Below are 27647 nucleotides of genomic sequence, written 5' to 3' on the forward strand. Positions count from 1 at the left end.
GTATAACGAACGAAACAGAAAAAACTCGTGAACGCGGCGGATTAGTAGCATAGCAATAAAAAAATTACAACAAAGTTTTTTTTTGGCACGAATTTAAAGAAGATCTATTAAGAGTTATATAAAAACCAATTGGCACACTTTCTCTCTACGAAATTTTTAAAAAGTAATTCAAATTTCTGGTAATTTTTACAAAAAAAAAGCATTGCATCTGGTGTGGTGGTGACAATGTCAATCTAATAAAAACAAACAATGCACAGCGGATAAACAAGAAACGAAGAAGAAGGATAATAATTGGCAAACCATGAAAGAGCAACAATTACACATTTTTGACATTTTGTTGGTTTTCGCTATTTTTGAGCATATTTTGCCCATTCTACGATGTGTGTGTTTTGTTTGATAGCCGCTGTTGGGGACGACATCGCCGTCTTTACTGTGCAATAAGATAAAAACCGTACTCTTCTTTTTGGTGTTGTTTTATTATCTGTGTGTATGTTCTTGTTGTGTATACACCTTTGTTGCAAAAAAAATATTTGCATTAAAAAAGGTGATAATAAATTAACGGAGAATTGAGAAGAGTGTTTTTCATAAAGGCAAAATTGAAAATAATCTGGCAGTTGGTCTAAAGCATTCAGTGCATGTGAATCGGAGCGAAAATTTGGTGCTACAAGAACAAAGACAAGCGGAATATTCCAGCATTTGTGTGTGACCTGTGAAGATTAAAAATACAAAAAAAAAATTGATTTATTTGGAAATTGTAAAAAGAGCGTTCAGAGAAATGTTGCTGCAACGTAACAAGTAAATGTTGTGTTGTACTTTTATCCTGTTTCTTTGTAGGTCTTGTCTATCCTTTGTACAGCGTAATTCCATTAGAACATAACCAACCCAATTTCCCATTTGATGACCCCCCGCCTTGCAACATGCTTAAATCATTGACAAAAATGCGTATTATAAGGCCTCCTTTCAAATGAGAAAATATAAAATTCCCGAAATAAGTACGAATATTCTAATTTTTTTCTCATTTGTATGTACAGAAGGTGTTATAGTATACATGTTTTTTGTTTTACATATAAGTGTTAATTGAATTATTATTGATTATATTCCCCCACCACATGTTTTTATATTTGTCTCGTCTTTTTTTGTCTATCCCCTTTTTTTGGTTTTTCTTTCCTCATTTAGTGCCCTCCTTATACTCCAAATACTGTTCCAGAGAAGTGTAAATTATTTTCAAAATTTTTTACTTTCTTTTCGTTTTTTGATTTATTCGGTTTGCTTTTGTTTTCGCGGCTTGTGTTTTTGTGCGTGTTTTGTTATTGCATTTCGTATGTTTGTTTTCTAATCGGAGCCAAATTCAAGTTAGAAAATAACTAACATATGTTTTAGATAAACAAGTTCTTAGTCGTTTTGTTGCGCTACCTTATGTGTTTGCCGAAGCCGGCGATTGATGCTGGCTTGGAGTTACGTTTTTTGGCTTATGGCGATTATAGCGGCTGAGTTCGTTCTAAATTTTTACCAAAATTATTCACGGGCCTCTCGCGAATCAAATAAAAAATTAGGCAGATAGAGGCTTATGTTGAATTTGAATTCGCCTTGAAATTTCTGAAAGGTAAATATATCAACCTGATTATGGTTAAACTCAAGGAGAACACAAAAACAGGGTAACACCTATCCCGTTGTATTAGGTCTATAATTACGAGTACCATTTGAAAGCTTATGATACAACTATCCAACAAAATGTATGTGACTATTGTCACAAACCATAGTTTATCATCAAAACCTTGACTTTTGGTCAAGAATTTTTGAAAAGCATTAAAAATGAACCTATTTTGCAGAACATAAAGTACGTATGTTTGTATTTCCAAATTGCTGCTATTTTTGTTGACATACTTTTTGAAGCTACAGAAATTAAGGTTTGGGCACATAAGCTGCTTGGCATCATGGCTAGGCATATTAATGTCAAATTATTTGTTCATATTTATTGTTTAAAAGAAAAACATGTAAAAAAGCTGTAAGTTTGGCCGAACCTTCACCATTTAGCAATTCTCAAAAAAATAAAATCCGTTAAAAGTTCTGTTAAAATCTTAAAAATACCAAATGTACCTCACATTAGGTTCTAAACGACGACGTGGATCTGCATAGGCAAATTTTGTCATAAGACATCGCAATATTCAAATGCGGAACTTTAAAAAACCATTATGTGGGGTCTATACCAAAATGTGCATCTACACAGACATTTTTCTGTCATAGGTTGTAGTGTCCATTACGAACTTTAAATATCAATTTAAAACATTTCCGGTGAATAATGACGCTAAAATCATCAAAGTACCGGATATTGGGGGGTTCCGTTATATGGGGGCTATGCAAAGACGTGGACCATTTTCAATACCAAAAGTCCTGCAGACAAAATATTTATCAATCTACTTCATTTAATTCGGAAGCTTATTGACTATTGTACGCCTTATTGTACTATGAGGACGCGGCCGAGGTCTACTTTAGAAAAACTTGGTATAGCGTAAAGTATGTTGGACATGCATTTGATACCATTTTGTAAGGACCAGATAATTTGGTTAAAAAATCGGGTACATGGCTGTTTAACTCCAGTTTGTATTGTACTATCCCGTTGGATAGATATTTTCATAAACTTTCATATTGTTTATTTTGGCTTCAAATAACCTTCTCCATGTAAAAGTATTTATAATCCCATACTCAGGGTAAACATGTCTATATATGTAAAAATCCCGAAAGCTGCCCACCGCAATTTTGAGGAGATAGAATTGGTCTAGAACTATATTAATCCATATCCCTATGGTTTCAGTCACAATATGCCATGAATTGACTGCAACTTAAGATCTAAGAATCTAATTGGATGGAAAACCGCCTTGCAAGCACGTCAACAGTCCGGTATAATGATACCTCTACTTTTTGATATTTTATAGTTCTGTTTTGCGTTCTAAGTGGATAGAAACTAACTCTACAAAAAATTTAACCAAGTTAACTTTATGTTACAAGCCTACCTACCAATGAAAAGTGTATGGCTTGAAATTGACTTTAAAACTGAGTTAACAATTGTGTACAAATGTAACGAAATAAATTCCCTACCCTACGAAGGTTCAAAATACCGTAACCATCACTTATAACACTATAATATTTTTATAACAGCTTCTCATTAAAAAGGTCAAGAGGAGTAACTCGTAAAATTATGAAATTTTGAAAAGTAACAACCCATAACACGACTTTCTTTAAAGCGTATCTCAACATTCCGATTATATTTTGCATAAAGATAAAATATACCGGTCAACTCCCTCAGCCCAAAATGTATCAAAAATTATAAATTACACACAAACCGAGCGGAGTCCAAAACTACGTTCAGAATTTTGTAAATCACAAAAGCGTTCAATTTGGTATGACTAACGACCCAAAAAGAAAATTTCTTATATGAAGCACATTATTGACAAAATCGGTTTACTTGGTTTTTAATATTTTGTAATACCTGATATAAAGTAATATTTATTTCATATATAGCTTGAAATTTGTATTCAATATGACCCCATTCTGAACTCAAAAGAAAATGAAATCCCATTTGCATCGTTGCTGTCTGTATATGGGCAATGTAGTCTACTTTCGATTTCATAAATTTACCGCATCATTGAATTCAATTAAAGAATATTCTTGGGTGAATGTTGTGTAGTATTGTCGTTCTTATCAACATCATTTTATACGCATTATATATGTACGTATTTATTTATAAACATAATATTTTTGTTGTGGTTGGGAAGTAATCCCGATATGTTTTGGATTCGTTTATATGTTCGTATTATACAAATTATACGTATTATACAAAGAAAAAATTGCTTTGTTCCATAATTTTTGAATTGGAAAAGTTTGCGAAAATAGTAAATTGAAAACACTGCTCTTTTATTTGTGCTGCTGCAAAGTTCAGGATTCGTGTTACTGTAGTTTCACAGACAAAATGAAGTCTAATATATATTCGATTATCTTTCTCGCTCTAATGAACACAGAGAGATAAACAATGTTTAACGAAACTATGAAATCGAAATATTTGATGTATTTCCTTCGTGACCTTTTTTTATTCCATATTCTTTTAGCAACAAAATACATTCTGTTAATGGTTCCTAACTATTTTAAAATTTGATACAATCCTATAATTGTTACAAATTATCTATCAACTATCTACTCAATATTCATTTTTAAATATATATAATTAATTGAATTTATCTTTAGTAATTAGCAAACCTATAAGATAAGATAGCACAAATTACTTCGTTAAATATAACACATATTGATAAATTTTGTAAATAAATGCGGTGTAAAATGTAGGTATAACGAGAAGAAGAAGGCAACAAGACATATCAAAATATATTTGATTTTATGAGAAGTCAAACAGACAGTAGCCGCAAACTAGAAAATATAACAACAAATCCATTGTAGTATCACATGCCCACCAAATTAAAAAGAAACAAAACTACACATGCGGTAAACTTTTTATTAAATTTATTGTTAAAAAGTTCATTGATACGTTTTTTTCTTAAGCTTCCCTTTTTCGTTGACTGGTTGATAGGCAGACACATAATACCATCGCAGACATACGACTGGCATATAGCCAATTTGGAATTGAGTATACCATAACTTGTGTTTACTTGAATGATGGGAAAATAGAATTTCTCGGCCTTTTTTATATTAAGCAATATTTCTTGTTAGTATTTTTTACCGTTTGGACGGCCAGCGGGTGACACATAAATGGAAATATAAGAAAAACTTCGAAGAATTCGAATACTATGAGTTTGTTGTTAAGGTTATTTAATTTCTTTGATGATCTTTGAAAATATCTAAAGAATTTCTAAAAACTAATTGCTACAAATATTAATTGTCTACATTTAGCTATATTTGCTTCTTGTATCTGTCTAGAATTATTGTCTAGCATTATTAATTGTATCAAATTATGCACACTTGAATGGTTCACCTTCGGAAATGTTTATTTTCGCTATAATAATTTCGTGACAGCACTAAAGCTTTGGCGATTCATAATTAGGGGATAACTGAATCTAATTAGAAATTCCTGTTGCTTTTTGTAAGAGAAACCATAAATTAAACATTTCATAGAAATTATGAATAAACTACTCATATGTTGGTGTACGTACCCTAGATGAAAGGAAATGTAATGTCCCGAAATTTGGTATACACTCTCCGGGAAGAAAACGAGGTCGCTCAGCTGCGTAGAGAAACCTGAACAAAGACTTGTGGTAGGAATCATCGGAGGTGACTGTAATATGAGGACTATGGCTTCTTAATAGAGTGGCGACGACACTGCTACTCAATTTATTCTCCAACACAAAACCATCAGTTATTCTTAGCCAGATTCTATTCTGCCTCTCTTATTTAAAAGGTTGTGTCTTCATGGTTGTGTCTTGTAATACTAACTAATCTCCAAATAGTCGCTGTAAAAAAGTTATATTACTTGTTGTTGTGGTTGTAACAGTAATATAATTAGGCTTCCTAATCGAAAGGTTCTCTTTTGTATCGTTGGAGATCTCTCTCTAGATGATGCAGGTCCTCCTGACACGTCTAGGTGGAGGAGTTCCGTCGGCCCAAACAGGTACTGCAACGAAAGCATATGATTATGTTGACGTAAGGCAAGGACCTTCGTCCCCATATGTAAATGGTCCACTGGGCGGCATTCTGGCGGCTCTGAATATTTTCCATTGCGTTGCAATCGTATTCAAAGACCACACTGGAGCCGCATTGTTAACCACAGACCACAAGACCTATCGCGGTAAAAGAGGTCGATAATGTTCGTTATTCGTGCCCCAAATGCTGCCGTCAGGACACGAGGACCTTGTTCCTACTTTTCAATTCGTTGCAGATAGCTGTGGCTTGCGCAGTCGACTTCAACGTGCTATCGATTGTAACCCCAAGGATTTTGGGGTAGTTAGTGGTCGGAATTATGTGCCCCTCGTCTTGCATATTCAGATGTGTTCTCATCTCCGCAGTCCATGTGGTAAATAGTGTGGCCGTTGATTTGGCAGATATTTTCGTATCCCCTGCAGTTAAGAAGGCAACAAGCTTCGCGAGTTATCACCCCACATTTGGAAACTTACTGTTTAACGTTACGAGGCTTAAACTTATTGTTCCGGAATTCTATGTACGACTGGCGTACAACGTTTCTGCGGGAGGCCTTTGATAAGTCAGAAGTCACTATTACTGTTCTGTGGCACGGTTTGTTCCGGTTGAGTCATTGAATCAACGGCGTGCAATGCTAGAGGAGTAACGCCGAAAGAAACCTTGCTACTGGCAGCAAAAGCGAAATTGGCCTGTAACATTCCCCTCTGCTGGCTCCTTTGTCAGACTTCAGTAGCGCGGGTCCACACGATCCATTTTAAAACCTTGCGTATCAAGGCCAAAATTCAGATTCCTTCAAATTCATTTGTTTTCTATCAATTACCTTCGTCCTCGGTCGTGACACTGTGCGCGATCCTCTGTCGTAAATGCCCCTTAACACCACGGATACGACACATAAATATATATTTTTATACCCTATACCACAAGGTGGTCAGGGTATTGTCTTTGTGCATTTGTTTGTAACAGGCAAAAGGAAAGGAGATAGGCCCATAGTTCCTTTTGATGATCTGCATAGAATCACATTCTGAGTCGATTTATGCATGTCCGTCCGTCCGTCTGTCCATGTATTTTTGTGAACAAAGTACAGTTTGCATTTATTACCCGATCCAGATGAAATGTTGCACAAATCATTTGTTTGGCCCAAGGACGAACCCTATTGAAATTGGATATAATCGGTAAAAATTTATTGTGCACATACAACCAAATTAGGCCTGAAAATAAGTATGCCAAATTTTATCGAAATCGGTTCGGATTTGGATATATCCCCATACATAAGTCCGATTTACCTTTTGTTGTGCACCAAATGGGATGAAATTTGGCACTTACGACCGAATTGAGTCCAGAAGTTAGTATGTCAAATTTGGTGAAGATCGGTTCAGATATAGCTATAGCTCCCCTATATATTGTTCATCCGATTTGTTATATTTGTTACCCACAGCCGTAATATGCACTCCGTAACAACGATATTCAGGGAAATATATGAAATACAGCTCAGAAATATCCTTGCCAAATTTTATCAAGATCGGTTCAGATTTGGATATAGCTCCCATATATATCAAATTGGCAATACAAATCCGAATTTAAAAGATACAAATGCTTCAGCATATTTAATCTTTTGAACTTTAAATTATAATTATAATCATAGCGTGTGATTGAATTCTCCCATAAAAATTTTTAATTGTTATGTGGAGCTCTACTAAATTAGCAAAGTGGTGTAGGGTATCATAAAGTCGGCCCCGCCCGACTTTAAGACTTTCTTTACTGGTTTGCTCTCTACCACTGTTTAGTTAGTTAGGGATATAGTTTCAGTACTTCGAATGCCTTCTAAAGAGAAAATACCTTTTCCCATCTTCATTGGATTTTTAACAGCCTTTCAGGTGGTATTTATCTTACTGTTAAAAAACACACGAGAAGGACATATACATATATTGAGGGTTTTTTGTACTAGAAAATCATTCCACTGTCAGAAGACTATTTAGAGCAACTCTGTTCGCGTAGCGAATCTTTTTTCAAAATGGAAATTAAAGCAAATGATCGCCGATTTTCAATTTTACCGAGCGAAGCGGCGTTTAATATTACAAATTCTTTCTGTTACTGATATGCCTCTAACCTAAATTTTATCCCTATTTTTTTTTGGTTGAATGCATACATTCTCTGATTTTAAAAGTTAATGTGGCTAGAAGCTTTTATTTCACATTATATTATATATATTTGTACATTGTAAAGCATTAATTAGCATTGAAGTAAATTTAGAATGGAAATACAATCGCTTTAAAATCATCCTTCAAACGTTTAATCCTCAAAACTTGCTGATTTCATTTTCAAACTTCCTCTGGTTAATTGGTTCAAATCGATTATCGACAAATATGGTTTTGGTGGCACATTAACTGGCACCTCAAATCGTGTCTGTTTCTCTGGCGATTGACTCTTAGTTTTACCACAATAGTCATGCAACAGTGGATCATGAGCCAAATCGAAGCGTCCCGATTTAATACGCAGCAGAGCAAATTGATCGTGCGTTTGTTGATGTTGTTGACTGGATGTAGAGGGTATTGTTGTTGAACTGGCAACCCGACGATAATGTCGGTAACCGCTAAAATGACTACTGCCAGGGGCCACAGCTCTTGTTGGGGAAAATCCGCCTTCATCTGATGAACCACCCGAATCATAACATATCGAAAGATTTGTATAAGATATTGGTGCGTAGCAACGTGTTGTTTTCGGTCGTGGTTTAACTTCGTAACGTGTTTTTGAACGTGATCTCGATTGATGAGTTCTGGGGCGACGTTTCTTTTGACGAACCTCTGTGGGTAGCGGGACTGGCAGTACATTTATGAAACGATAGTATTGTAAAAATGTTCTAGCTAAGTTGCGGCCGCAACGATAGTCTGAAAACAAAAACACACATTAGGTGTATATTATTGACTTCCCTCTTTACTTACATCCTTCTTCAGTGTAGGCCGCCACAGTTTTACCATCCTTTAGATAATGACCCCCCATTGATATTTCCAGTGTATAGGCATTAACCGTATCACTTAAACGTTCGCAACAGAAACGTCGAGCACAACCAGATTTCTTTTCATCAGCATTGAATATCATATTGTTCGCAGCATAATCGGGTGCATTTCCTGCAAACAGGCGAGGAAACACCAAATGCCTTTCATAGCGATAGACATCCTCGTAGGTATTGCCGTAAATAAAACAACCATGAAGACTTGTGTGAGCATGTAAATCAACGACGAAATCTATTTGATACGACTATAATGAGAAAAACAGAAGGAAGGGAGAGGGCGTGAGAAAAATGCAAAATGTTATGTTTATATCTTTATCAGAGAAGAATATCATAATTATTTTAATGTCGGAGATCATCGAAAAAAGTTTCTAACAAAAATCTTGGTATAACCTGCGATCTTGATGTTCGCGGTGTATGACAGCATTTTGCCATTGTTGACCTTAATCCTTAGGATTACACCAGCTTGTCTTCTTCTGGTAATTGTCAATTGTTATTTACATCTGATCGATTGGCATGACATTCATGACATCGATATCATTGACCAAAGGATATAGATCAGAGATCAATGACCTATTTAATAATATATTATTCGCATGGTCAAAGGTCATTGTTCCTAGTTAAATATCATTGATTGGTTCCCATTGGCTTCAAACAGCCAAGTTCAGCCAACTCCCATTTCACTCAAAATCCTTTTCCAAAGATCTTTAGTATCACCGAAGTGATTATCATTTAAATGTCTAATATTTTATTTATTAAATAAAGAAATAAAATAATTTTATACTTACATCCGAATTATCAATTTCTCTTAGCATATTTTTGATGGCATATATTTCCGGATGTGAAAATTCAGTAGCAACCTGCCACACACGATTCATATCCTGGCCAATGAGATTGCAACGATTATTACCCAAAAACACACCATCCGGATTGACCATTGGCACAATTTTAAATACGAAATTTTCACGTAATATTTTCGCTATATTATGGCTACTTAACAAGAATTCCAAAAAACCTTGGCACATAAAGGATGCTGGACTGGCATTAGCATGGGAACGGCACAAAATAACAATGACACGGATAAAGCTGCGATCAATGCGATTCGTTTTCAGTTTGCCAGTAACGTGGTCAATTGTTATTAGATCCACATTGCGGTTTTGCTGAAATTTGCAAAAAATATTCACATTTTTTTAATTTCATTTCTAATCACAACCTACCAGTGATTTAGTTAGCACGCTCTTGGTGAATTTCTTTTCAGCCTGATTTTGACGATTCTCAATAACGTTCAGGTACGATTGTAAACGTGAATAGCTGTATGGCGGAGCCAAGGCAAACTGATAGACATCATCTTCTTTGTCAAAACAAAACACAAAACTCAGCACGTAGTGATTCTGATGATGCGGTGAACGATAATAGAAGACATGTTTCTTTGGCAAACGTTGCCATTTAGGACGCGAAGATGATTTCACTAGCGGTGTTAGACCCGAGTTGAACAAGTTTCGTGATTTACTTATATTCACCAAATTGAAGATCACTTTTTGATCTTGTTTCACATTGTCCACAGTGAAATTAAACCAAAATCGATAGCGGGGATTACATGTATCAGGTCGTAGGAATAAATCATATTCGAAATCTCCTATCAAGTTCGCTTTACCCAAATTACCCGTCTCGAATGCAGCATCGAAGCAAATTTGTCCACGTTTCGCTTTGCCACTTACACCGGGTGGCCGGATAATGACGCGAGAAACATTACCCATGCCACCCTCTCCATCACTACCTTCGCTATCTGTAAATAATAAACGTTAGATTGAAATTCAAATTAAAAATACCAATTAGTTATTGTCTTCGGGTATAGATCAGAATACAAAACACATCTTCTCAAGTAAAAATTGCTGAGATTGATTGCTTAAGTATAGAGTATTCCCCATTGACTTAACTTCATATTACTTTCAATTAAAGAGAGCCAGGTTTTTCAAAAGGAAACTGACAATATCATGATTTCATCCCGGCGAAGGGAATGTTCACTTGTTTTTTTTCAGCTCTAAAAGTATCGAGCATTCTCAAGTGAATGAGAATCACACAGATTTCTTGCCTTTGCCAAAAAAACATCAAAAGACGAAGAAACATCTACACAGTAATCTGTGTGTGAGTTTGTTGAAATTATGGGTAGAAACCTTTCAATAGGAAGTCCATAGAGATGTTTAAAACTAATACAAAGTTTGAAAATATCAGTCGGTTTGTCCAAAAGTTTTAATATATTTAGTTATATGACAGTAGACCTAAAAAAAGCACCGCTTTTAGACATATTTTCAGTCTCCATCCAGAATTTTTTAAATTTTGAAATCCAACTTGCATGGAATTATCTGTAACTATTTTAGTACTAAAATTTTCCAATTTGTATAACCTTTACCATATGGAGGTTATATTACTTTTATCATGCATGTAACTCATCGAACCAACCACATAATATAAAGTATCATAATGAACGTAAAATTCTAGGTCGATTTCTAGTTCGTCTATCACAATAAATCTGTGCCTACTGATTATCTGAAGTTTCTTGCCCCAAACGAACGACATTCCGGGAAACTCTTGCATAACATTTCCGCTTAAGTTTCGGATTCTTGATGAATTCGATCTTAATTTTTTACCAAATCATCTATTAATTGACATTTGGGTTTGATTTTTAGAATAGACCTCATGTAACAAATCCTCACAACTTTCAATCCCTTTTAAGGTTTCGTCCCCAATTTCCACTCAAATCAGCAATAATTTAGTATTTCGTGTTATTTGTGGATTTAATCTATCCAATTTCTGCAATTGACAACACTTGATTCGAAAATTCACCAAATATTTACCCTCTTCCATTCGTTCATACATGCTAGTATGCTCCAACGGATCCTTTGCAACACCCAACATTATTATTTTTCTTCAAACAGTAATTTTTATTTTTGGTTTACTTTCCACCACAACACTTGTGGTCTATTCCAAAGGTACTGCGAATCTAAATTCACTTAGCATTGACGCAAAGGTATTCAGGCTCTAAATCCAATTCATTTTTCTTTTTACTTTATTGAATTGTAATTAAATTGTTGCGAGGATATGGGAAATCATTTTTTTTTCGTTTTCAAATTTCCGGCCCGACCATAAAATGAAGAACACTTATGGGCTATGTGATATCTCTTAACAAAAATATACACACATTCACAAATGGTATTCTCAATATTATGACCTACATACACGTGTACACATATTCTGTGAACTCCTATTATCCTTAGAGAATAAAAGGCACTTACCTCACCCACCACAGTACCGATTTTATTTCTTGAGCTTAGCACCTATCAGGATTTGATAATGTACTTACCATGGGTGTCATGGTTCTCCCATTCACTCCCTGTTTGCCATTGGCAAAACTATTACTTTTTCTTTTGACACGTACGGTTTTCTATGAATGCGTGCCGCCATTTATCTCACGGCTCTAATAGCTGGTGGCGTTGTTAGTTTTGAATACCGCCAGGATTTGCATTTTAATTGCTGTGCATTTCGTTTCAAGTGTCGTGTCATGACACCACCGCACACTTTTTTGTTGTAATACGTGTTGAGCTTTAAGGTTAAATGGTGTTGTTCATTAACCTAATGAAAAGCTATGTGGGTAGTGATATGAAATGAATGGAATTGTGAATTATATATAGTTTTCCAAAAATTGTGTCAGAAGGTTTATTGCGTCTCTCCTCCGAGGCAGTATATAATGGAATTTAGAAAAAAATTACAAGTCCATGATCATGTCCGCCATTATGTGACATATTTCGCCCAGGTTAAAGCTATTTGAAAACACCTATGGTAAACTTTTCGGCCCTCCCTCCTAAAACACAGCTTAATTCGACAAATATTTTTTTGGATTTGGATTTGGATTTTTTTGGAAGAGATTCATTATGGCTTATGAACAGATCACAAAGAAAGTTCATCTGATTTGTTGTCAATTAAGTGACTGACATTGTAAGGACTAGATAGCTTGATAGATACTTGAGCCGCCCAGGCAGAGAATTTAAAAAAAAGGTAAGAATTCTTTTTTACTCTAGATTAGAGCCTTGTTTATACGAAATGGCGTATCTTTGCTGCTAAATGCGTAATTTAGATATTTGAAAGACTTTTCATTTAGATTCCTTTACAATCTTTAATTTACTGCCCAATCTATCTATTAGGAAGTGTCCGATACCATCTGGACAGGATTCCCCGAAATTTTTAAATAACTACAAAGGTATCCAACCGTTCCTAGTTTGTCAGGGTTTCAATCTATATATATATATACAGGGTGAGATAAAAAAACTGCAACAAAGCCAAACGCCATAATTTTTACATTTTCTTTTAATTTTTTTAAATTTTTAGTGCCAACCTTGCTTTCTAAAATACTCCATACACAATAGTCCAATGGATTTGTATCCGGAGATTTTGGTGGCCATTGTGCGCTGAAAATGAAGCGAGGAACATAATTTTGTAACCATTTTTGGGTGACGCGTGCTGAGTTCTTTTGGAATGTCTAAGGTCTGTGGCCAAAATGTTTTCGTGTCCAAGGATTTAACACACCCTCCAGAATATTTTCGCGATTATCGGCTGTTATGGCCATGGCCGGCGCTTGAGTTTTGGTGGCCAATCGAAGGTGCACATTTTCAGTTGCTTCTTTACTTTTCGAACCATTTCTGGTGATGTTGCTGTTTTCTTCCGTCCACTTCCTTGACGTCGGGCTACGCTGCCAGTATCACGGTAAGGAGCGATGGTACGAGGCACAAAAGATTTATTCACATTTAAATGCTGGAGTGCTCTAAATATAGTCACTCTTAAATTCTTTCACGAATAATTTTTCTCTTGAAAATTCTCATGAAAAAATGAATAGGATAGGATGTCAACCTGCGACTCATTCAGAAATTGTGGCAGAAACATGAAAAAAAATACGAATATAAGAAAGAAACACGGCAGCGAACGATGGAAATACAAATTCCAAATTACAGCTCATTTGAATTGAAAATATTGCTAAGATCGTTACAATACCGAAAATTGAGCTGAGTTTTCACATGGGGCTATTATAGATGTTCTATATGATGATGATTGACATGAATATTTATTTATATTTAGAAATTACTATGGAGTCAATACTAATTATAAAAATTGTGACTAATAGCCAGATCGGTGATTTATTTTTTTGCTTCAAAAAATATGCATTAAAGACTAAGAGTACGGGCCGGCAACGCGGACCGGGGCCAGCTAATATCTTATAAACGAAGTTCTCGCTTGAATAACTTCAGGATCTTTTGAAAACTTCGATTTAATTATTGACTGAATTTTTATTTCTATAAAGTTTGCAGTCGCTATGCAGCTGGTAGTGTTTTGTTTCAAGAGCAAAAGCTGTATCACAGTCATAATATGCAAAAACCACTGTTGTTGCTTATCTTTGATATGACCGACTCTACACCACGTAATTTTAACTCGGCCGTGAATCTATTCTTCCTTGGATGAATACAATGGATCAAAGGTCTCTGAGTGAAGCAACTGTCGATTACCATGTAGCTGCGCGCAAGTGAAAAATACCAAAAGTGCTGTGAAATTTGTAATTTGTAAACGAAAAATTTTGCTGTGCAATGCTGCGATCATTTCAACATCACGTGACTTTTACTGTGATGTAGCTGTAAAAACGTCACAGCGAAACAGGTGGTTACAGTTATCGAAAATGAAAAGCATTGCTGTGTTGTGAATGATAAGATATAATGAATATATTAGATGATTAAACTACAGAGGGATTCAATTTGCAAAATCGTGATATGAAGTAGATTATTACAACTCCAAATTAATAACTGGCAAAAGCAAATTGTATTTGGCCGGTCCGTTATATAATTTATTACCTTATTGACCATCTTCAAAATCCTTAAAGCTAGTTCTATTTTGTGGGTGGGGGGTAGTACTTATATTGAATTTTTATGGAAAGTAATCTTCCTCGAAAGAACCCATAATATCAATGTTTAACTGATTTAGTAGCAATATATCGAATATCAAAAATCCGAAAGTATGGTTATGTAGGGAAAATACCTTGACTATATTTTGCGAAGAGTGAAATTAACAATAACTTCCTATTAAAAAATAATGGGTTTCGTATTCATTTTTTGCAGCCATAACTACTTACAAATCGACCAACAAAGTCATTATTTTTCCAAGGGCATGTCATCCGAAATAAGAGCATGCCAACCTAAATCCGCTTAAAGTGAACAAATAAGTAGAAAACAAGTAAAAAAAGGTTCGACCGGGTTGAACATTAAAAACCCTCAAATACCAAATTTGAAAAAAAAAAATCTGATGAACAATGTCGCTAAGATCATCGAAATACCGAATATAGGGAGGTGCCGTTATGTGGGGGCTATACGAACATGTAGACCTGCACAGACAATTTTCTGTCATAGGCTGTAGTACTCATTACGAACTTCAAATACCAAATTTGAAACAATTCCGGTAAATAATGTCGCTAAATCATCAAAATACCGACTATCGGGAGGTACCGTTATGTGGGGGCTATACGAAGACGTTGACCTACATTGACCATTTTCAATACCAAAAGTCCTGCAAACATAATATACATTTGAGTAAAATTTTATCAACCTACTTCATTTCGTTCGGAAGCTAGAGTGATTTCCACAGACGGACGGACATTGCTAAATCGACATAATATTTTATGCTGATCTAGAATATATATATTTTCTGGGATCTAAAATATACCCTCCATACTATGGTGGAGGGTATCAAAAACCAACCTACAAACAAGTTAAAAGAACTGTATTTTTGGGTCTAGGTAGGGGTTAGTCTGTGGTCACTGATATATGACTGTAAATCTGGAACTAGTATAGTACCCTCTGTGCAAATGTTTTCCAATTGAAACATATGTCCATACGTATAAATTAGTCGATTTAGATGAGGTTAATACATGGAAGTACTTTTTTATATTGCCTGCGTACTAATAATAATGGCGATGAAATTGATGCGTTGTAAGGGTTAATACTTTATATAATGTCTCTTACCTGAATCGCCCATCTTCTTTCTGGCTGTTCCCACTTATTACTTTTGCTATAAAAACGTCACATATTTTTCCTAATGGAAATAAAAAACCTTTTGTTAAATCCTATATTAGAAATGCAGTAAGTAATAAATGTATACATTATGGTTTAAGGTGTTCCATGCTCCTCCTCATCGTGCAATGACCCTTTAAGAAATCCACTTGAACTTTTTACTTGCGTGCAAAAATATTTCACTTTCGTTGATATCCTCCGGGGTTTTGTTTTCAATTTACCACGTTTTTGTGATGTGTGTGAAATATTTCCAAAGAAGGCGTCAGCAATAGAAATACTATTGCATATTTTTAGGCGTGCACTTAAAAAGCGTCTTGCAATAATCTCCAAGGTAAAATCTTTTGTTATTTGTTGTATTTGCTTTGATGTTGGAAATAAATTTTCTATTTTGTTTGACGATGATGATAAGTTTCACTTTTAACAACACTTTCTTGACGACTGCTGGTCGTTTTGACGTTTCCTTTTACCTTTGTTGCAGTAGTAGTGTCTAGGAATTTCCTTTAACATTTCTTTTTCTCTCTCGATTCTATCCACATTTTGTAAATTTGTTTACATTGTTTGATCAATAAATTCCAATACAATACGTTGTTTTTTCTTTCTGTTTTTCTCGGTGTAGAATAAATTACAACTGCAGGTTCAATGCTTGCGAGTTGGACTAAAGTGAACAATGGTCGCGAAGTTTAGTTATTGTTTGCTTGAGCTGCTCTATTGAAGTTTCTGCACGGCTTGTATCTATCGTAACGCGGTTGTTACTTTTAGTTTGTTTTGTGTATCATAAGTTTTATGACGATTATTATTCAAAAATTTCGCATGTGCGATAAAGTTTTCCATCTTTTACGTCAGTAGTTTGTTTAACTTCAATATCATTCCTGTTAAACAGACAATACAACCTGCTTGCACATTGCCTGAGTATAAATATCGTGTTAATTTTTTTTTAATTGCCATCCATATTCAGCAATAGAGTTGTATTGGTATATCCTTCCCCACTACGAATAACGTTAAACATTGTTCATTGTCAGAAATTTGTGGCAAAGAATCGTATTTTCTGGAATAAAAGTTCGGGGGCTCACATGTATTAAAATATAGTTCATTGGGTTAGACATTGTGCGTTTGCTCCTGCTTCATACCAGCACATAAATTGTTGTTTAATATTTGTGAATGAAGTGAGTTGTTGCTGAGGGATTCAAAAAAAAAAAAAAAATGCAATGTTGTTTCCTTTTTTTGGTTCACGAAGGCTATATGTCATTTGTTTTCATATATATTTTTTTGTAATTAAGAACAATAAATTTGTTTTATAAATGTTTGGAAGGAAGCGTGTGCACATTGTTTGTGGTTACTTAGATGTTATCCATTGTGTGTGCACATTGTTTGTGATTACTTAAATGTTATCCATTAAATACAAATTCGTCATTATTAAATGCATTGAAAATTAGCCTTAGAATCTAAAATGGTACAACAATGGATGAAAAATCTGTATTGCAAGATCGAAATAACAACATACATTTGGTTATATATCATATATCGTTTCATGAGGGCTATATCACGTAGTGCTCCTACGTTGATGATTTTCTGCGGGAAATAAATAAGAAAATAATTTATTTGAAATTTGTAGCATAGCATTTCTTCGAATTTGATTGTTCTAGATATATAACTTCCAATCACGTGGTTTGGCCTATATTTGTTGACAATCGAAATTCAATTGTAAACCCTGTTTTTGGACCTTAAGCCTCCTCTGGTGTTTACATCCAGTGAAAGTGGTGTTGTGAGCATTAATTAAATGAAGTGACCTTGATGGGTATTTCGTATACCACGTAGAAGAATGTCGTAAGTTTTCCTTTAATTTTTTTCTACTGTAGATTCGATTTTTTTAAATTATTCTACCTTGAATGAAGCATGTTCAAAATATGTTTTTGGTTCAATGGAATCAAATTTCGAAACCGGATATGAGCAAGTTTTCTTCGCCTGGAGTAGTATCTTTTGTAGAGCTTGTGGCCTTGTTAGTTAGGCGGCGACCCCATCTGGCAAAGTGTTCTACTGTCAAGAGGAATGCTTGTTGAATTGTGTCTTACAGATAGACAGGTCTTTATTTTGAGACCGTTCGCTATAAGGAAACTATTATTTTCGAAGTTACAGACCTGAGTAGGATATTCAGTCAACGATTTTTGGAAAATGTTTTAATGCTTCTGCAAATAAACAAATCCACTTTTTTTTCGGTTTGTTGACGTTAGTCGTAGCATGACATCTTAATTACGTATTGCGTGGTTTAACCGTCCAATTTCATAAAGACATTTTCGGTATAGACCACTTGGAAAGAAACTGATATTTCTGACAATTATTACTAGTGTATATCATTTGAAATCTCTGCTTTGAAATGGCATAGCATTTTGTGACCGCACAATTGTTTCGCTTATTTTTTAGGTTTTTTTTTTTTGTTAATTTACCCAAAACTTAACGCTGTTTTATATGTATTTTCTTGTTCCTTACCCAATTTTCTCTAAGATGGAAATATCGTAATTTCTAAATGTTTTTTTTTTTATTCCTTAGATTGGGAAGTGTTCGACCACCGAAACGTTGTCGCAGCGATATGGATTCCACATCAGCTTCAGATATTGTCATAATACATGGCAATTCTCATCCAGACTTGGCCAATTTGGTGGCTGAACGTATGGGTGTGAAGAGTGGTGGCTGTTCTGTGTTTCACAAAACAAATCGTGAAACAATGGTAGAAATTGGTGATTCTGTGAGAGGCAAGGATATTTATATTATACAAACGGGAACCAAGTAAGTTGTAAAATTAAATAAAATTATTCATAAAAATTAAATTAATATTGAAATTTTCTTTTATATAGAGACGCCAATAACAATATTATGGAATTGTTAATTATGGCCTATGCCTGTAAGACATCATCAGCCAGATCAATTGTGGGTGTCATTCCATATTTGCCCTATTCCAAACAGTGCAAAATGAGGAAACGTGGCTGCATTGTGTCCAAGCTCCTGGCCAAAATGATGTGTACTTCTGGGCTGACACACATTATTACAATGGACTTGCATCAGAAAGAGATACAAGGATTCTTTGATATACCAGTTGATAATTTAAGAGCTTCACCATTTCTGTTACAATACATTCAAGAGAGCGTAAGCTAAAATTATTTTTTAATTGATATGTAATCCATAATTAATTTTCAAATATCCTTTATTCATCAGATACCAGACTATCGCAATTCGGTCATAGTTGCCCGTAATCCCAATTCAGCTAAGAAAGCCACCTCCTATGCCGAACGTTTACGTTTGGGAATTGGTGTTATTCATGGTGAACACAAAGAAGCTGAAAGTGATCAAGTTGATGGTCGTTATTCACCACCACCCAACAGGTAAGTCCATTACTTTCCATGTCTCTTGTATAACTAGATGTTCGTTGGCGTCCATACTGCTAATAGCAATGATTTAGATTTCATGTAGTTGTATGTGACAAAAGTAACACACACATGGCTCTTCTTTTAGTATATATGAGTGTGTGTTTTCTTTCTTGTCTAAACTGCACAATGTCATTGGTTTTATGTCGTACCATATGCTACGCTTACTTTTTATATTAAATTATTTTTTGTTATTAAATTGGCTTTAATTTTATAATTTGCTTTTCAATATTACTCTTATTCATTTCTTCACTGTTCTTCGCATACATATATTTCTATTTTTTTACTTTTAATCTATTGTGTCTTCCGAAACTATTCATACTAAACATCTTGTCCTTTGGATTTACCATGATTTTTCACATTAAATATAAAAGTACATTTCAACTTTCGAAGTTCTTCTATACAACGTTCTCAAAACTGGGAGTTTTTTATTTTCATTTTCATTGTGTTTGATTTTGTTTTTTGGACAATTTTTTTTTTTTTTGTGAAAAGCACGTTTAGTTATTTTATGAATTCATATAAACGTTTTTAGCATGTTCTGCGTTTTGTGTTTCCTTTAAATATTTAATTGGTCGGATTATATTGGACAAAAAAGTTTCATTTTTAGTAAATTTCGAAAGATTTTTTTCGAAAAACCTTTTTTTTTTTAGTTTTGTACATCTTGTTAAGACTTTGTATAACGATTACATTCAAGTTGAAAATGTAAGTGCTTCAACATTGGTTGAACAAAATATTAACAAACAAATTTTTTGGAAATCTGTATTTGGCTTGTTTTGTATTCGGTTAACATATGATATAGGTGTTAGGTATGACAGCAAAAAAACGGTATGGTTATACCCCATTCCTAATACTTCACCTTTACGCCGATGTAAGTTACAATAAAGTAGATCGCTGAATCGTTGTGATGTTAAATTTAGATTATCGTTTTCTGCAGTTTACACCTTCTGATGTAGTCGATACAACTTCTTTGAAAAAGTGGATATTTATCTTCATAATTACATGCAAGATTTTATATTTCGTACAAAAACTTCTACAGTAAGATAAAAACAATGCTATGAGTCAAGATTAGTTTGAATAATATTGAAAACATGATTTTATTTTGATCTAAACATTGTTAATGTTGCAAATTTTAGACTGATTTTGAAAACCAGCTTTGAATTCATTTGAAGACTTTTAATAAAATAAATATCATTTTCTTCTCTCTGAGTTATTCTGAGACTTTTTTTTTTGTATTTTCAAAGTCGTATGAGTAAAGAAAAGATTTGTAATAAGAGAGATAATGAAAGAAAATAATGAGATTTGTAACGTAGATGAAGTTCAAGCATTATTACGATATCGCAGACGGTTAAAGGTTGAACAGGTACAGAATGTGTAACGTAAACACTTGGTTTCAGGTGGATGACCGAGTTGGATAGCAGAAAATACGTTGGTGAAGAGGAATTACTTTTAAAAAATTAATTTAATATTAAAAACCAATAAACCGGGGCCGACTTTATGATACCCTACACCACATTGCTAATTTAGTAGAGCTCCGCATAACAATTAAAAGTTTTTATGGGAGAATTCAATCATACACCCTATTATAATTATAATTTTAAAATCGGACTTGTATTGCCCATTTGGTGCCCAATTTGGATAGAGATATGTATGGGAGCTATATCCAAATCTGAACCGATCTCGATAAAATTTGGCAAAGATATTTCTGAGCTGTATTTGATATATTTCCCTGAATATCGTTGTTACGGAGTGCATATTACGGCTGTGGGTAACAAATACAACAAATCGGATAAACAATATATATGGGAGTTATAGCTATATCAGAACCGATTTTCACCAAATTTGACATACTAGCTTCTAGACTCAATTCGGTCGTATGTGCCAAATTACAGTCCATTTGGGCGAATATTAGACGTTTGGTACACAATAAAAGGTAAATCGGACGAAGTTATATAGGGGAGCTATATCCAAATCTGAAACGATCTCGATAAAAATCTAGCAAATGTATTTCTGAGCTGCATTTGATATATTTCCCCAAATATTGTTGTTACAGAGTGCATATTACGGCTGCGGAGGACAAAAATAAGAAATCGGATGAACAATATATATGGGACCGATTTCGATCAAATTTGGCATACTTATTTTCAGACCTAATTTGGTTGTATGGGCAAAATTTCATACTATTCGGGCTGATATTACACGTTTGGTGCACAATAAAAGGTAAATCGGACGAAGATATATGGGAGATATATCTAAATTTTGGCCGATTATCTCCAATTTCAATAGGGTTCGTCCTTGGGCCAAAGAAATGATTTGTGCAAAATTTCATCTGGATTTCATCGGCTCAGAATGTGATTCTATGCAGACCATCAAAAGGAACTATGGGTCTATTTCATTTCCTTTTGCCTGTTTACAAACAAATGCACAAAGACCCTCTCAACCTTGTGGTGTAGGGTATAATAATCTTAACATTCTAGACGAATGTTATTTCATTTTCGTCAAAAGGGCTAAAAAGTTTCTTCGCTTTGCCGAAATTGGTGAACTGCCGAATTCTCCGATGGGAAAACATTCGTTGTCTAACAGTTTGTAAAGAAACAAAAGGATCGTGTTTACTTGCCAAAGAGGTCAGCTGAAAATGTGCACCTTCGATTGGCTACTAGAACTCAAGCGCCGGCCATGGTGATGGTGTGGGCCGCCATAACAGCAGATGGTTGCTCTCCGCTCGTATTAATCGACCGTGGCATCAGAATAAATGCCGAATATTATCGCGAAGTCTTGGGCATGCAAACATTTTGGCTGCAGACCCTGGACATTCACTCATCACGCGCCACCCAAGAATGGTTACAAAATGAGGTTCCTCGCTTCATTTCCAGCGCACAATCGCCACCAAAGTCTCCGGATACCAATCCCTTGGACTATTGTGTCTGGAGTATTTTGGAAAGCAAGGTTGGCACCAAAAATACCAAAGTGTCAATAGTGGAGCAAGCGCTTCGCCGGGAATGGGCCAAAATTCCACGGTTTCATTGGTCGTTTGAAGGCCGTAATTCGTACCAAAGATGACCAATTCGAACAAATCTAAACTTATTCTAAAATTTGATGCTATTTCCGACATTTTCTGCTTTCATTAAATAAAATTAAATAAAGAAAATGTAAGAATTATGGCGTTTGACTGTTTTGCAGTTTTTTATCTCACCATGTATGTGTTGGATGTTGATGAAAATGTGATCTCTGTTAGCATAAAATGCAAGAATGACCAGTAAAATTAGTTTGAAGTTGTCCCACATAAAGTAGTTATTCCACTTTATTTTTAGAAACAGTGATATAAATGATGCAAAATATGCCATACTAATTTGAATAATGGTATTGATGTTGTAAAAATGCTATATTGAAGAAAGTATTGGTTTGTAGCACCCATACACAAAGTCAGAAAACATTCCGGCGAGTGAATTTTATTAACTAAAATGTAGCGCGAAATCACAAGCACTCATGATTCAACTACTTTTTGGCATTCGTCTTTTTGCTGGACAATTAAAATACTCTGCATATGTTAATAACTAATTAATAATTTTTCAAAATTTAAATTGTCTAATGTTGTTTGGTTAAAATTCCCATTTTTTATTAGAATTATTTCAATTTCAATTATTATTTATGCAAGCAAAAAAAAATGAGAAAATGATTTTTTTCGGTAAAACTGTTAATAGTCATTTTAAGCCTACACATTATAAGATTGTTTTGTCTATACTATACCATTTAAGGTATTTACTAAAACTACATAAATAGGGTATTTAATAAAACTACTTGAAAAATGTTATTCCGATGAACTGAACATGTTGTTCTAGTTTGTCATGCACCTTTATTCCTTTAATTCAATTACGTAGAAAAATCTACAATCACGATTCAAATTTACATTTCACACATTTGTGTCACCTCATGATATTTGAAATAAAATGCAGTTTTTGAATGACAGCATTGCACTTGTAAAAAATATGGTGTTAAATTAAGAGAGATGTTTTCCTCTAAACACCTGCAGTGTGTACAAATGGTAAACAGGATGTGAACAAAATATGAAATATGTATACAAATCAAAAACAATTTTGTGCCGTTCATTTGAATGTTTCAAAAGTCATAAATCATTGTTACAGTTGTTGTTTAATCAAAATTTTATTAAATACGTTGCTGTATTGTTACATGTTTGTACAAGCTTTTGTATATCATTTTTGATTTTGTAATGTAGAATATTTAAAAAAATGTTGTCGCTTTTTGATTTTTTTCTTTATAAAAGATAAATGTTGTATTCTTATTGGTGCTAGAATTGGTAAAAAATTGAGAATTTAAAAAAAAAAATTAAGGTTAAAAAAACGAATTGCAATATTTTGTTTTCTATTTCATTGCGGTGATTTGTTTTAATTTATTTTTTGCAAAATTCTAAATCACTCCAGTTCGTATGATGTAGCAGATACAGTTGAAATGTGCTTACCAGCAACACCTAGGTTGGTATACAAAAAACATATTTTGCAAAATTGTGTTAACTCCTTCTTCTTCTTCTTTCACGTATTGGAATACTATAATAACAAATATATTATTTCATGATTTCTTTATATGCATTTTGTTTATTATTCCATTAATCTCTCATTTGAAAACCCCAACTAACATTCAATTTTTATCAAATGTGTTAAGGATATTCATTTGGTTTTATTTTCTTAATTATTTGAAATCATTAAATTGGAAATATATTGAAAACTAATGGGTTCTGTTTTATACAAATAAATTCACTTCAGTCGTGCTCGTACCATTTCTGTGTCGGTTGGTGTACCCGAACATCCACAAAAAGTAAAACCTCCATTGAATCTAGTTGGTGATGTTAATGGTCGCATAGCTATTATGGTGGTAAGTACAATGAGTTTGGGAAATACTCATATTATTCATAATATAATTAAGTTTAAAACTAATCCTGTAATTGTTTTAACAATTTAAGTGAATATGACTTGTTTACATCAGATGCCATGAAAAATCTTTTAGATAAAACGATTTAATGACTGATCTGGTCATACAATGTGTGTAAACCATGCATTCAATTTGACAATACGTTAAGGATTTCCGGTATACCTAAAGACGCCTATCTTTATAGTCTGAAAAATATATGCAATTTTTTAGAGTGATTATAAAATGTTCGTCAATGTAGTAAATTTCCTCGTAAAAATCAAAATATAACAATGTGGTTTAAGCTACTATGATGAGCTTGATTCCAACCTATTCCATTTCCATTTAAAATGGAAAAGAATTTTGCTTTGAACTACAAGTTCAAAAAAATGCAGAGGATAATTCTATAATAATGTTAGGGTTGTAGTTTTGGCTGAGTCTGCATCATCCTGATCTTAATTACGACACTGGTTTGTCGATGAATTCGTTGCTCCTCTGCTTCAGTGGATATCAATAAACTACGAGAGTGGTAGTCACTCGGTCACTTGCTTCTGCGCGAACGTGTCATTGTCAATATTATTCAGGCCTTTTCATTAGAATCTCTCTTTCTACTCCTACCGGAGATATTTTTTAATGGGCGACGTCTATGGATTAATTTATTCTCCGTGTACATATTTCACTGAGAATAGGGTACGAGGGCATTGTAGAACAATCATCTCCGGGTATATTATGATCTCAGCGCCATGAAAAGTTCCGAAGATTACACCCAACTTAGCAAACTCTTTTTATACCCTCCACCATAGTATAGAGGGTATATTAATATATCATTCCGTCTGTAACACCTAGAAATATACATTTTAGACCTCACAAAGTATATATATTCTTGATCAGCATAACTATCCATCTGTCCGTCTGTGGAAATCACTCTAGCTTCCGAACGAATTAAAGTAGGTTGATAAAATTTTACTCAAATGTGTATTATGTCTGCAGGACTTTTGGTATTGAAAATGATGTGGACCCACGTTTTGGTATGCCCCCATATAACGGTACCTCCCGATATTTGGTATTTTAATGATTTTAGCGACATTATTCACCGTAATTGTTTCAAATTTGGTATTTGAATTTCGAAATGGATACTACACCCTAATACCGAAAATTGTCTGTGCAGGTCCACGTCTTCGTGTAGCCCCCATATAACGGTACCTACCGATATATCATATTTTGATGATTTTAGCAACATTATTCACTGGAATTGGTATTTGATGATCGTAATGGATGCTACAGCCTTTGACAGAAAATTGTCTGTGCAGGTCCACGTCTTCGTGTAGCCCCCATATAACGGTACCTACCGATATATCATATTTTGATGATTTTAGCAACATTATTCACTGGAATTGGTATTTGATGATCGTAATGGATGCTACAGCCTTTGACAGAAAATTGTCTGTGCAGGTCCACGTCTTCGCATAGCACCCATATAACGTTACCTCCCGATATTCGGTATTTTAATGATCTTAGCGACATTATTTACCGGAATTGTTTCAAATCTGGTATTTGAAGTTCGTAATGAGTACTGCAGCCTATGACAGAAAATTGTCTGTGCAGGTCTACGTCTTCGTATAGCCCCAATATAACGGTACCTCCTGATATTTGGTATTTTTATGATTTTAGAGACATCATGTAACGCAATTGTTTCAAATTGTGGTATTTGAAGTTCGTAATGGATACTACATTCTATGACAGAAAATTGTCTGTGCAGGTCCACGTGTTCGTATAGCCCCAATATAACAGTACCTCCCGATATTTTGTGTTTTGATTATTTTAGCTACATTATTTACCGATTTTTTTAAGTTTTGCATTTGAATATTGTCATGGCTTATGACAAAAGTTACCTATGCTGGTCCATGTCGTCGTATAGACCCTAATATAGCAGCTACATTCGGAATTTTTAAGATTTTAACAGAATTTTTGAGGGATTGTATTATTTTTGAGAATTGCCAAATTCGTTCCAAATGGTGAAGGGTATTCAAAGTTCGACCCGGCCGAACTTACAGCTTTATTATTTGTTCATTCTACGAATCTTTCAAACAAGCTGAGTGGAAGTAATAGCTTTCCTGCATGATTCATTTTAGATTGAATAGAAGAATAATCACGTCTATTCCAAAATATTCGAGAATGTCAAATTATCATCTTCTATCTCACGATTCTGCTGATTATCTTTCCTACTATAAGAAAATACGACGATTTAAGCGTATCTGCCCTGATTAATGAATATGTTGAACCTAAAAAAATTATGGGTTCCCAGTTCCCGTCATTCACCATGCTTGGGACAGTGACACTTTCATAAAATTATTTTTTTCCGTTAAACTTTCTTCGGATGCAATTGCAGCTGAATGCCAAAAACGAGGCTTTTTCGAACCCAATAAATGCAGTTGTGAAGATTGCTGAAGGGTTGCGCACTCCGACGACTACTCGCTGGATCAACATCGGCACAGAATGAAGCTGAAAATGTACCTGCATGCCAAAATTTCATAACAAATCTAATTTTTTTAACAATTTCAATTAGAAGCAACATTTTATAACGATTATCCACTTGCCTAAAAATAATAATAATCAATTTTCAATAGAGGTGGTTCAACGACTCAAATATCAGATCGAATATGCTTGTTCATACTTAATATATTTAGATATAAACTAAAGCTTTTATTGGGTTGCAAGTCATATTCACCTATGTCTACATAAATAACACTCACAACAAATCATAGAAAAATCGAAGAACTATTAATAAAAAATATATTGCAATTATAATTTTTCAAGGACGACTTGATCGATGACGTCCAATCGTTTGTGGCAGCTGCCGATGTGCTAAAAGAGAATGGTGCCTGCAAAATTTATGTATTGGCTACACACGGTCTGCTTAGTTCAGATGCGCCACGTCTAATCGAGGAATCCGCTATTGATGAGGTGAGCTATTAAAATTAATAAGAAATCAATACAAAATTTTCTAATATTTTGCTGTTTTATTTTCAGGTCGTTGTTACCAATACCATTCCACATGAGGTACAAAAACTACAATGTCATAAAATCAAGACAATTGACATTTCCATTTTAATTGCTGAGGCAATTCGTCGTATACATAACAAGGAATCTATGTCCTATCTCTTCCGCAATGTTACATTGGAAGATTAAAAATGTAAACGCAAACAAAAAGAGGCATTCGTTTTTTTCATTATTTTTTTTTATTAAATGTCGTGCGTTTACTGTAAAGATTTTTTCTAAAATGTTGGCAAAAGTTTGCCATAAAAATAGAAAAACGATTGAGAAAATGGAAGACAGGCTAACGTTTCATTTTCCGTTATATGTACACACATATAATTTCATTTTATTATATATTTACACACGTAACAATGTTTATAGTAAAATAAAAAAAGAGTTATTGCCGCTTCCCCCACAATGTGAATTAATTTCTTATTAAAACATTACGTTTTTTGCATTTTTTTTATTGAAGAAAAAATCATAATTTTTGATTTGTTAAGTTTTTTTTTTATTTTAAATTGTTTTCAATTT

The 27647-nt window shown here is 34.1% G+C and overlaps 2 protein-coding genes across 9 annotated transcripts; one reads left to right on the forward strand and one right to left on the reverse strand.

The window, feature by feature from the left end:
- Positions 1–27578, forward strand: LOC131802291 (phosphoribosyl pyrophosphate synthase-associated protein 2). 5 transcript variants are annotated; one of them, XM_059122290.1, is made up of 8 exons: positions 1–179; positions 18292–18528; positions 18597–18885; positions 18955–19121; positions 23600–23650; positions 23939–24047; positions 26898–27044; positions 27111–27578. In XM_059122290.1, the coding sequence occupies exons 2-8, from the start codon at positions 18332–18334 to the stop codon at positions 27267–27269; spliced, it is 1119 nt and encodes a 372-aa protein (XP_058978273.1). In that variant the 5' UTR covers positions 1–179; positions 18292–18331; the 3' UTR covers positions 27270–27578. The 5 variants fall into 5 exon arrangements, with proteins under 5 accessions (XP_058978273.1, XP_058978272.1, XP_058978268.1 ...); XM_059122289.1 differs by having other exon boundaries at positions 1–163; XM_059122285.1 differs by lacking the exon at positions 1–179 and adding an exon at positions 561–795.
- LOC101897289 (cytosolic carboxypeptidase 6) lies at positions 7814–16486 on the reverse strand. Of its 4 annotated transcripts, XM_059122198.1 has the most exons (6): positions 15836–16486; positions 15700–15769; positions 9862–10430; positions 9433–9804; positions 8577–8892; positions 7814–8522 (listed from the first exon to the last, which is right to left on the reverse strand). In XM_059122198.1, the coding sequence occupies exons 2-6, from the start codon at positions 15710–15712 to the stop codon at positions 7927–7929; spliced, it is 1866 nt and encodes a 621-aa protein (XP_058978181.1). In that variant the 5' UTR covers positions 15713–15769; positions 15836–16486; the 3' UTR covers positions 7814–7926. The 4 variants fall into 4 exon arrangements, with proteins under 4 accessions (XP_058978181.1, XP_058978182.1, XP_058978183.1 ...); XM_059122199.1 differs by lacking the exons at positions 15700–15769; positions 15836–16486 and adding an exon at positions 12006–12528; XM_059122200.1 differs by lacking the exons at positions 15700–15769; positions 15836–16486 and adding an exon at positions 11938–11994.
- Positions 27579–27647: the final 69 nt, after the last annotated feature.

This window comes from Musca domestica, unplaced genomic scaffold (assembly GCF_030504385.1).
Source record: "Musca domestica strain aabys unplaced genomic scaffold, Musca_domestica.polishedcontigs.V.1.1 1, whole genome shotgun sequence".
NCBI classification, from domain to species: Eukaryota; Metazoa; Arthropoda; class Insecta; order Diptera; family Muscidae; genus Musca; species Musca domestica.

Excerpts from the sequence above, each read along its gene's own strand:
- LOC101897289 (XM_059122197.1), bottom strand. The coding sequence starts at position 11,560 with ATGTTGGGTGTTGCAAAGGATCCGTTGGAGCATACTAGCATGTATGAA. Across the intron at positions 10,431-11,499 it reads GTATGAACGAATGGAAGAGG|ATAGCGAAGGTAGTGATGGA; the intron begins GTAAATATTTGG and ends TATTATTTACAG. Across the intron at positions 8,893-9,432 it reads GAGAAATTGATAATTCGGAT|TCGTATCAAATAGATTTCGT; the intron begins GTAAGTATAAAA and ends TTCTCATTATAG.
- LOC131802291 (XM_059122285.1), top strand. The coding sequence starts at position 776 with ATGTTGCTGCAACGTAACAA. Across the intron at positions 796-18,291 it reads ATGTTGCTGCAACGTAACAA|ATTGGGAAGTGTTCGACCAC; the intron begins GTAAATGTTGTG and ends TTTATTCCTTAG. Across the intron at positions 27,045-27,110 it reads AGGAATCCGCTATTGATGAG|GTCGTTGTTACCAATACCAT; the intron begins GTGAGCTATTAA and ends TTTTATTTTCAG.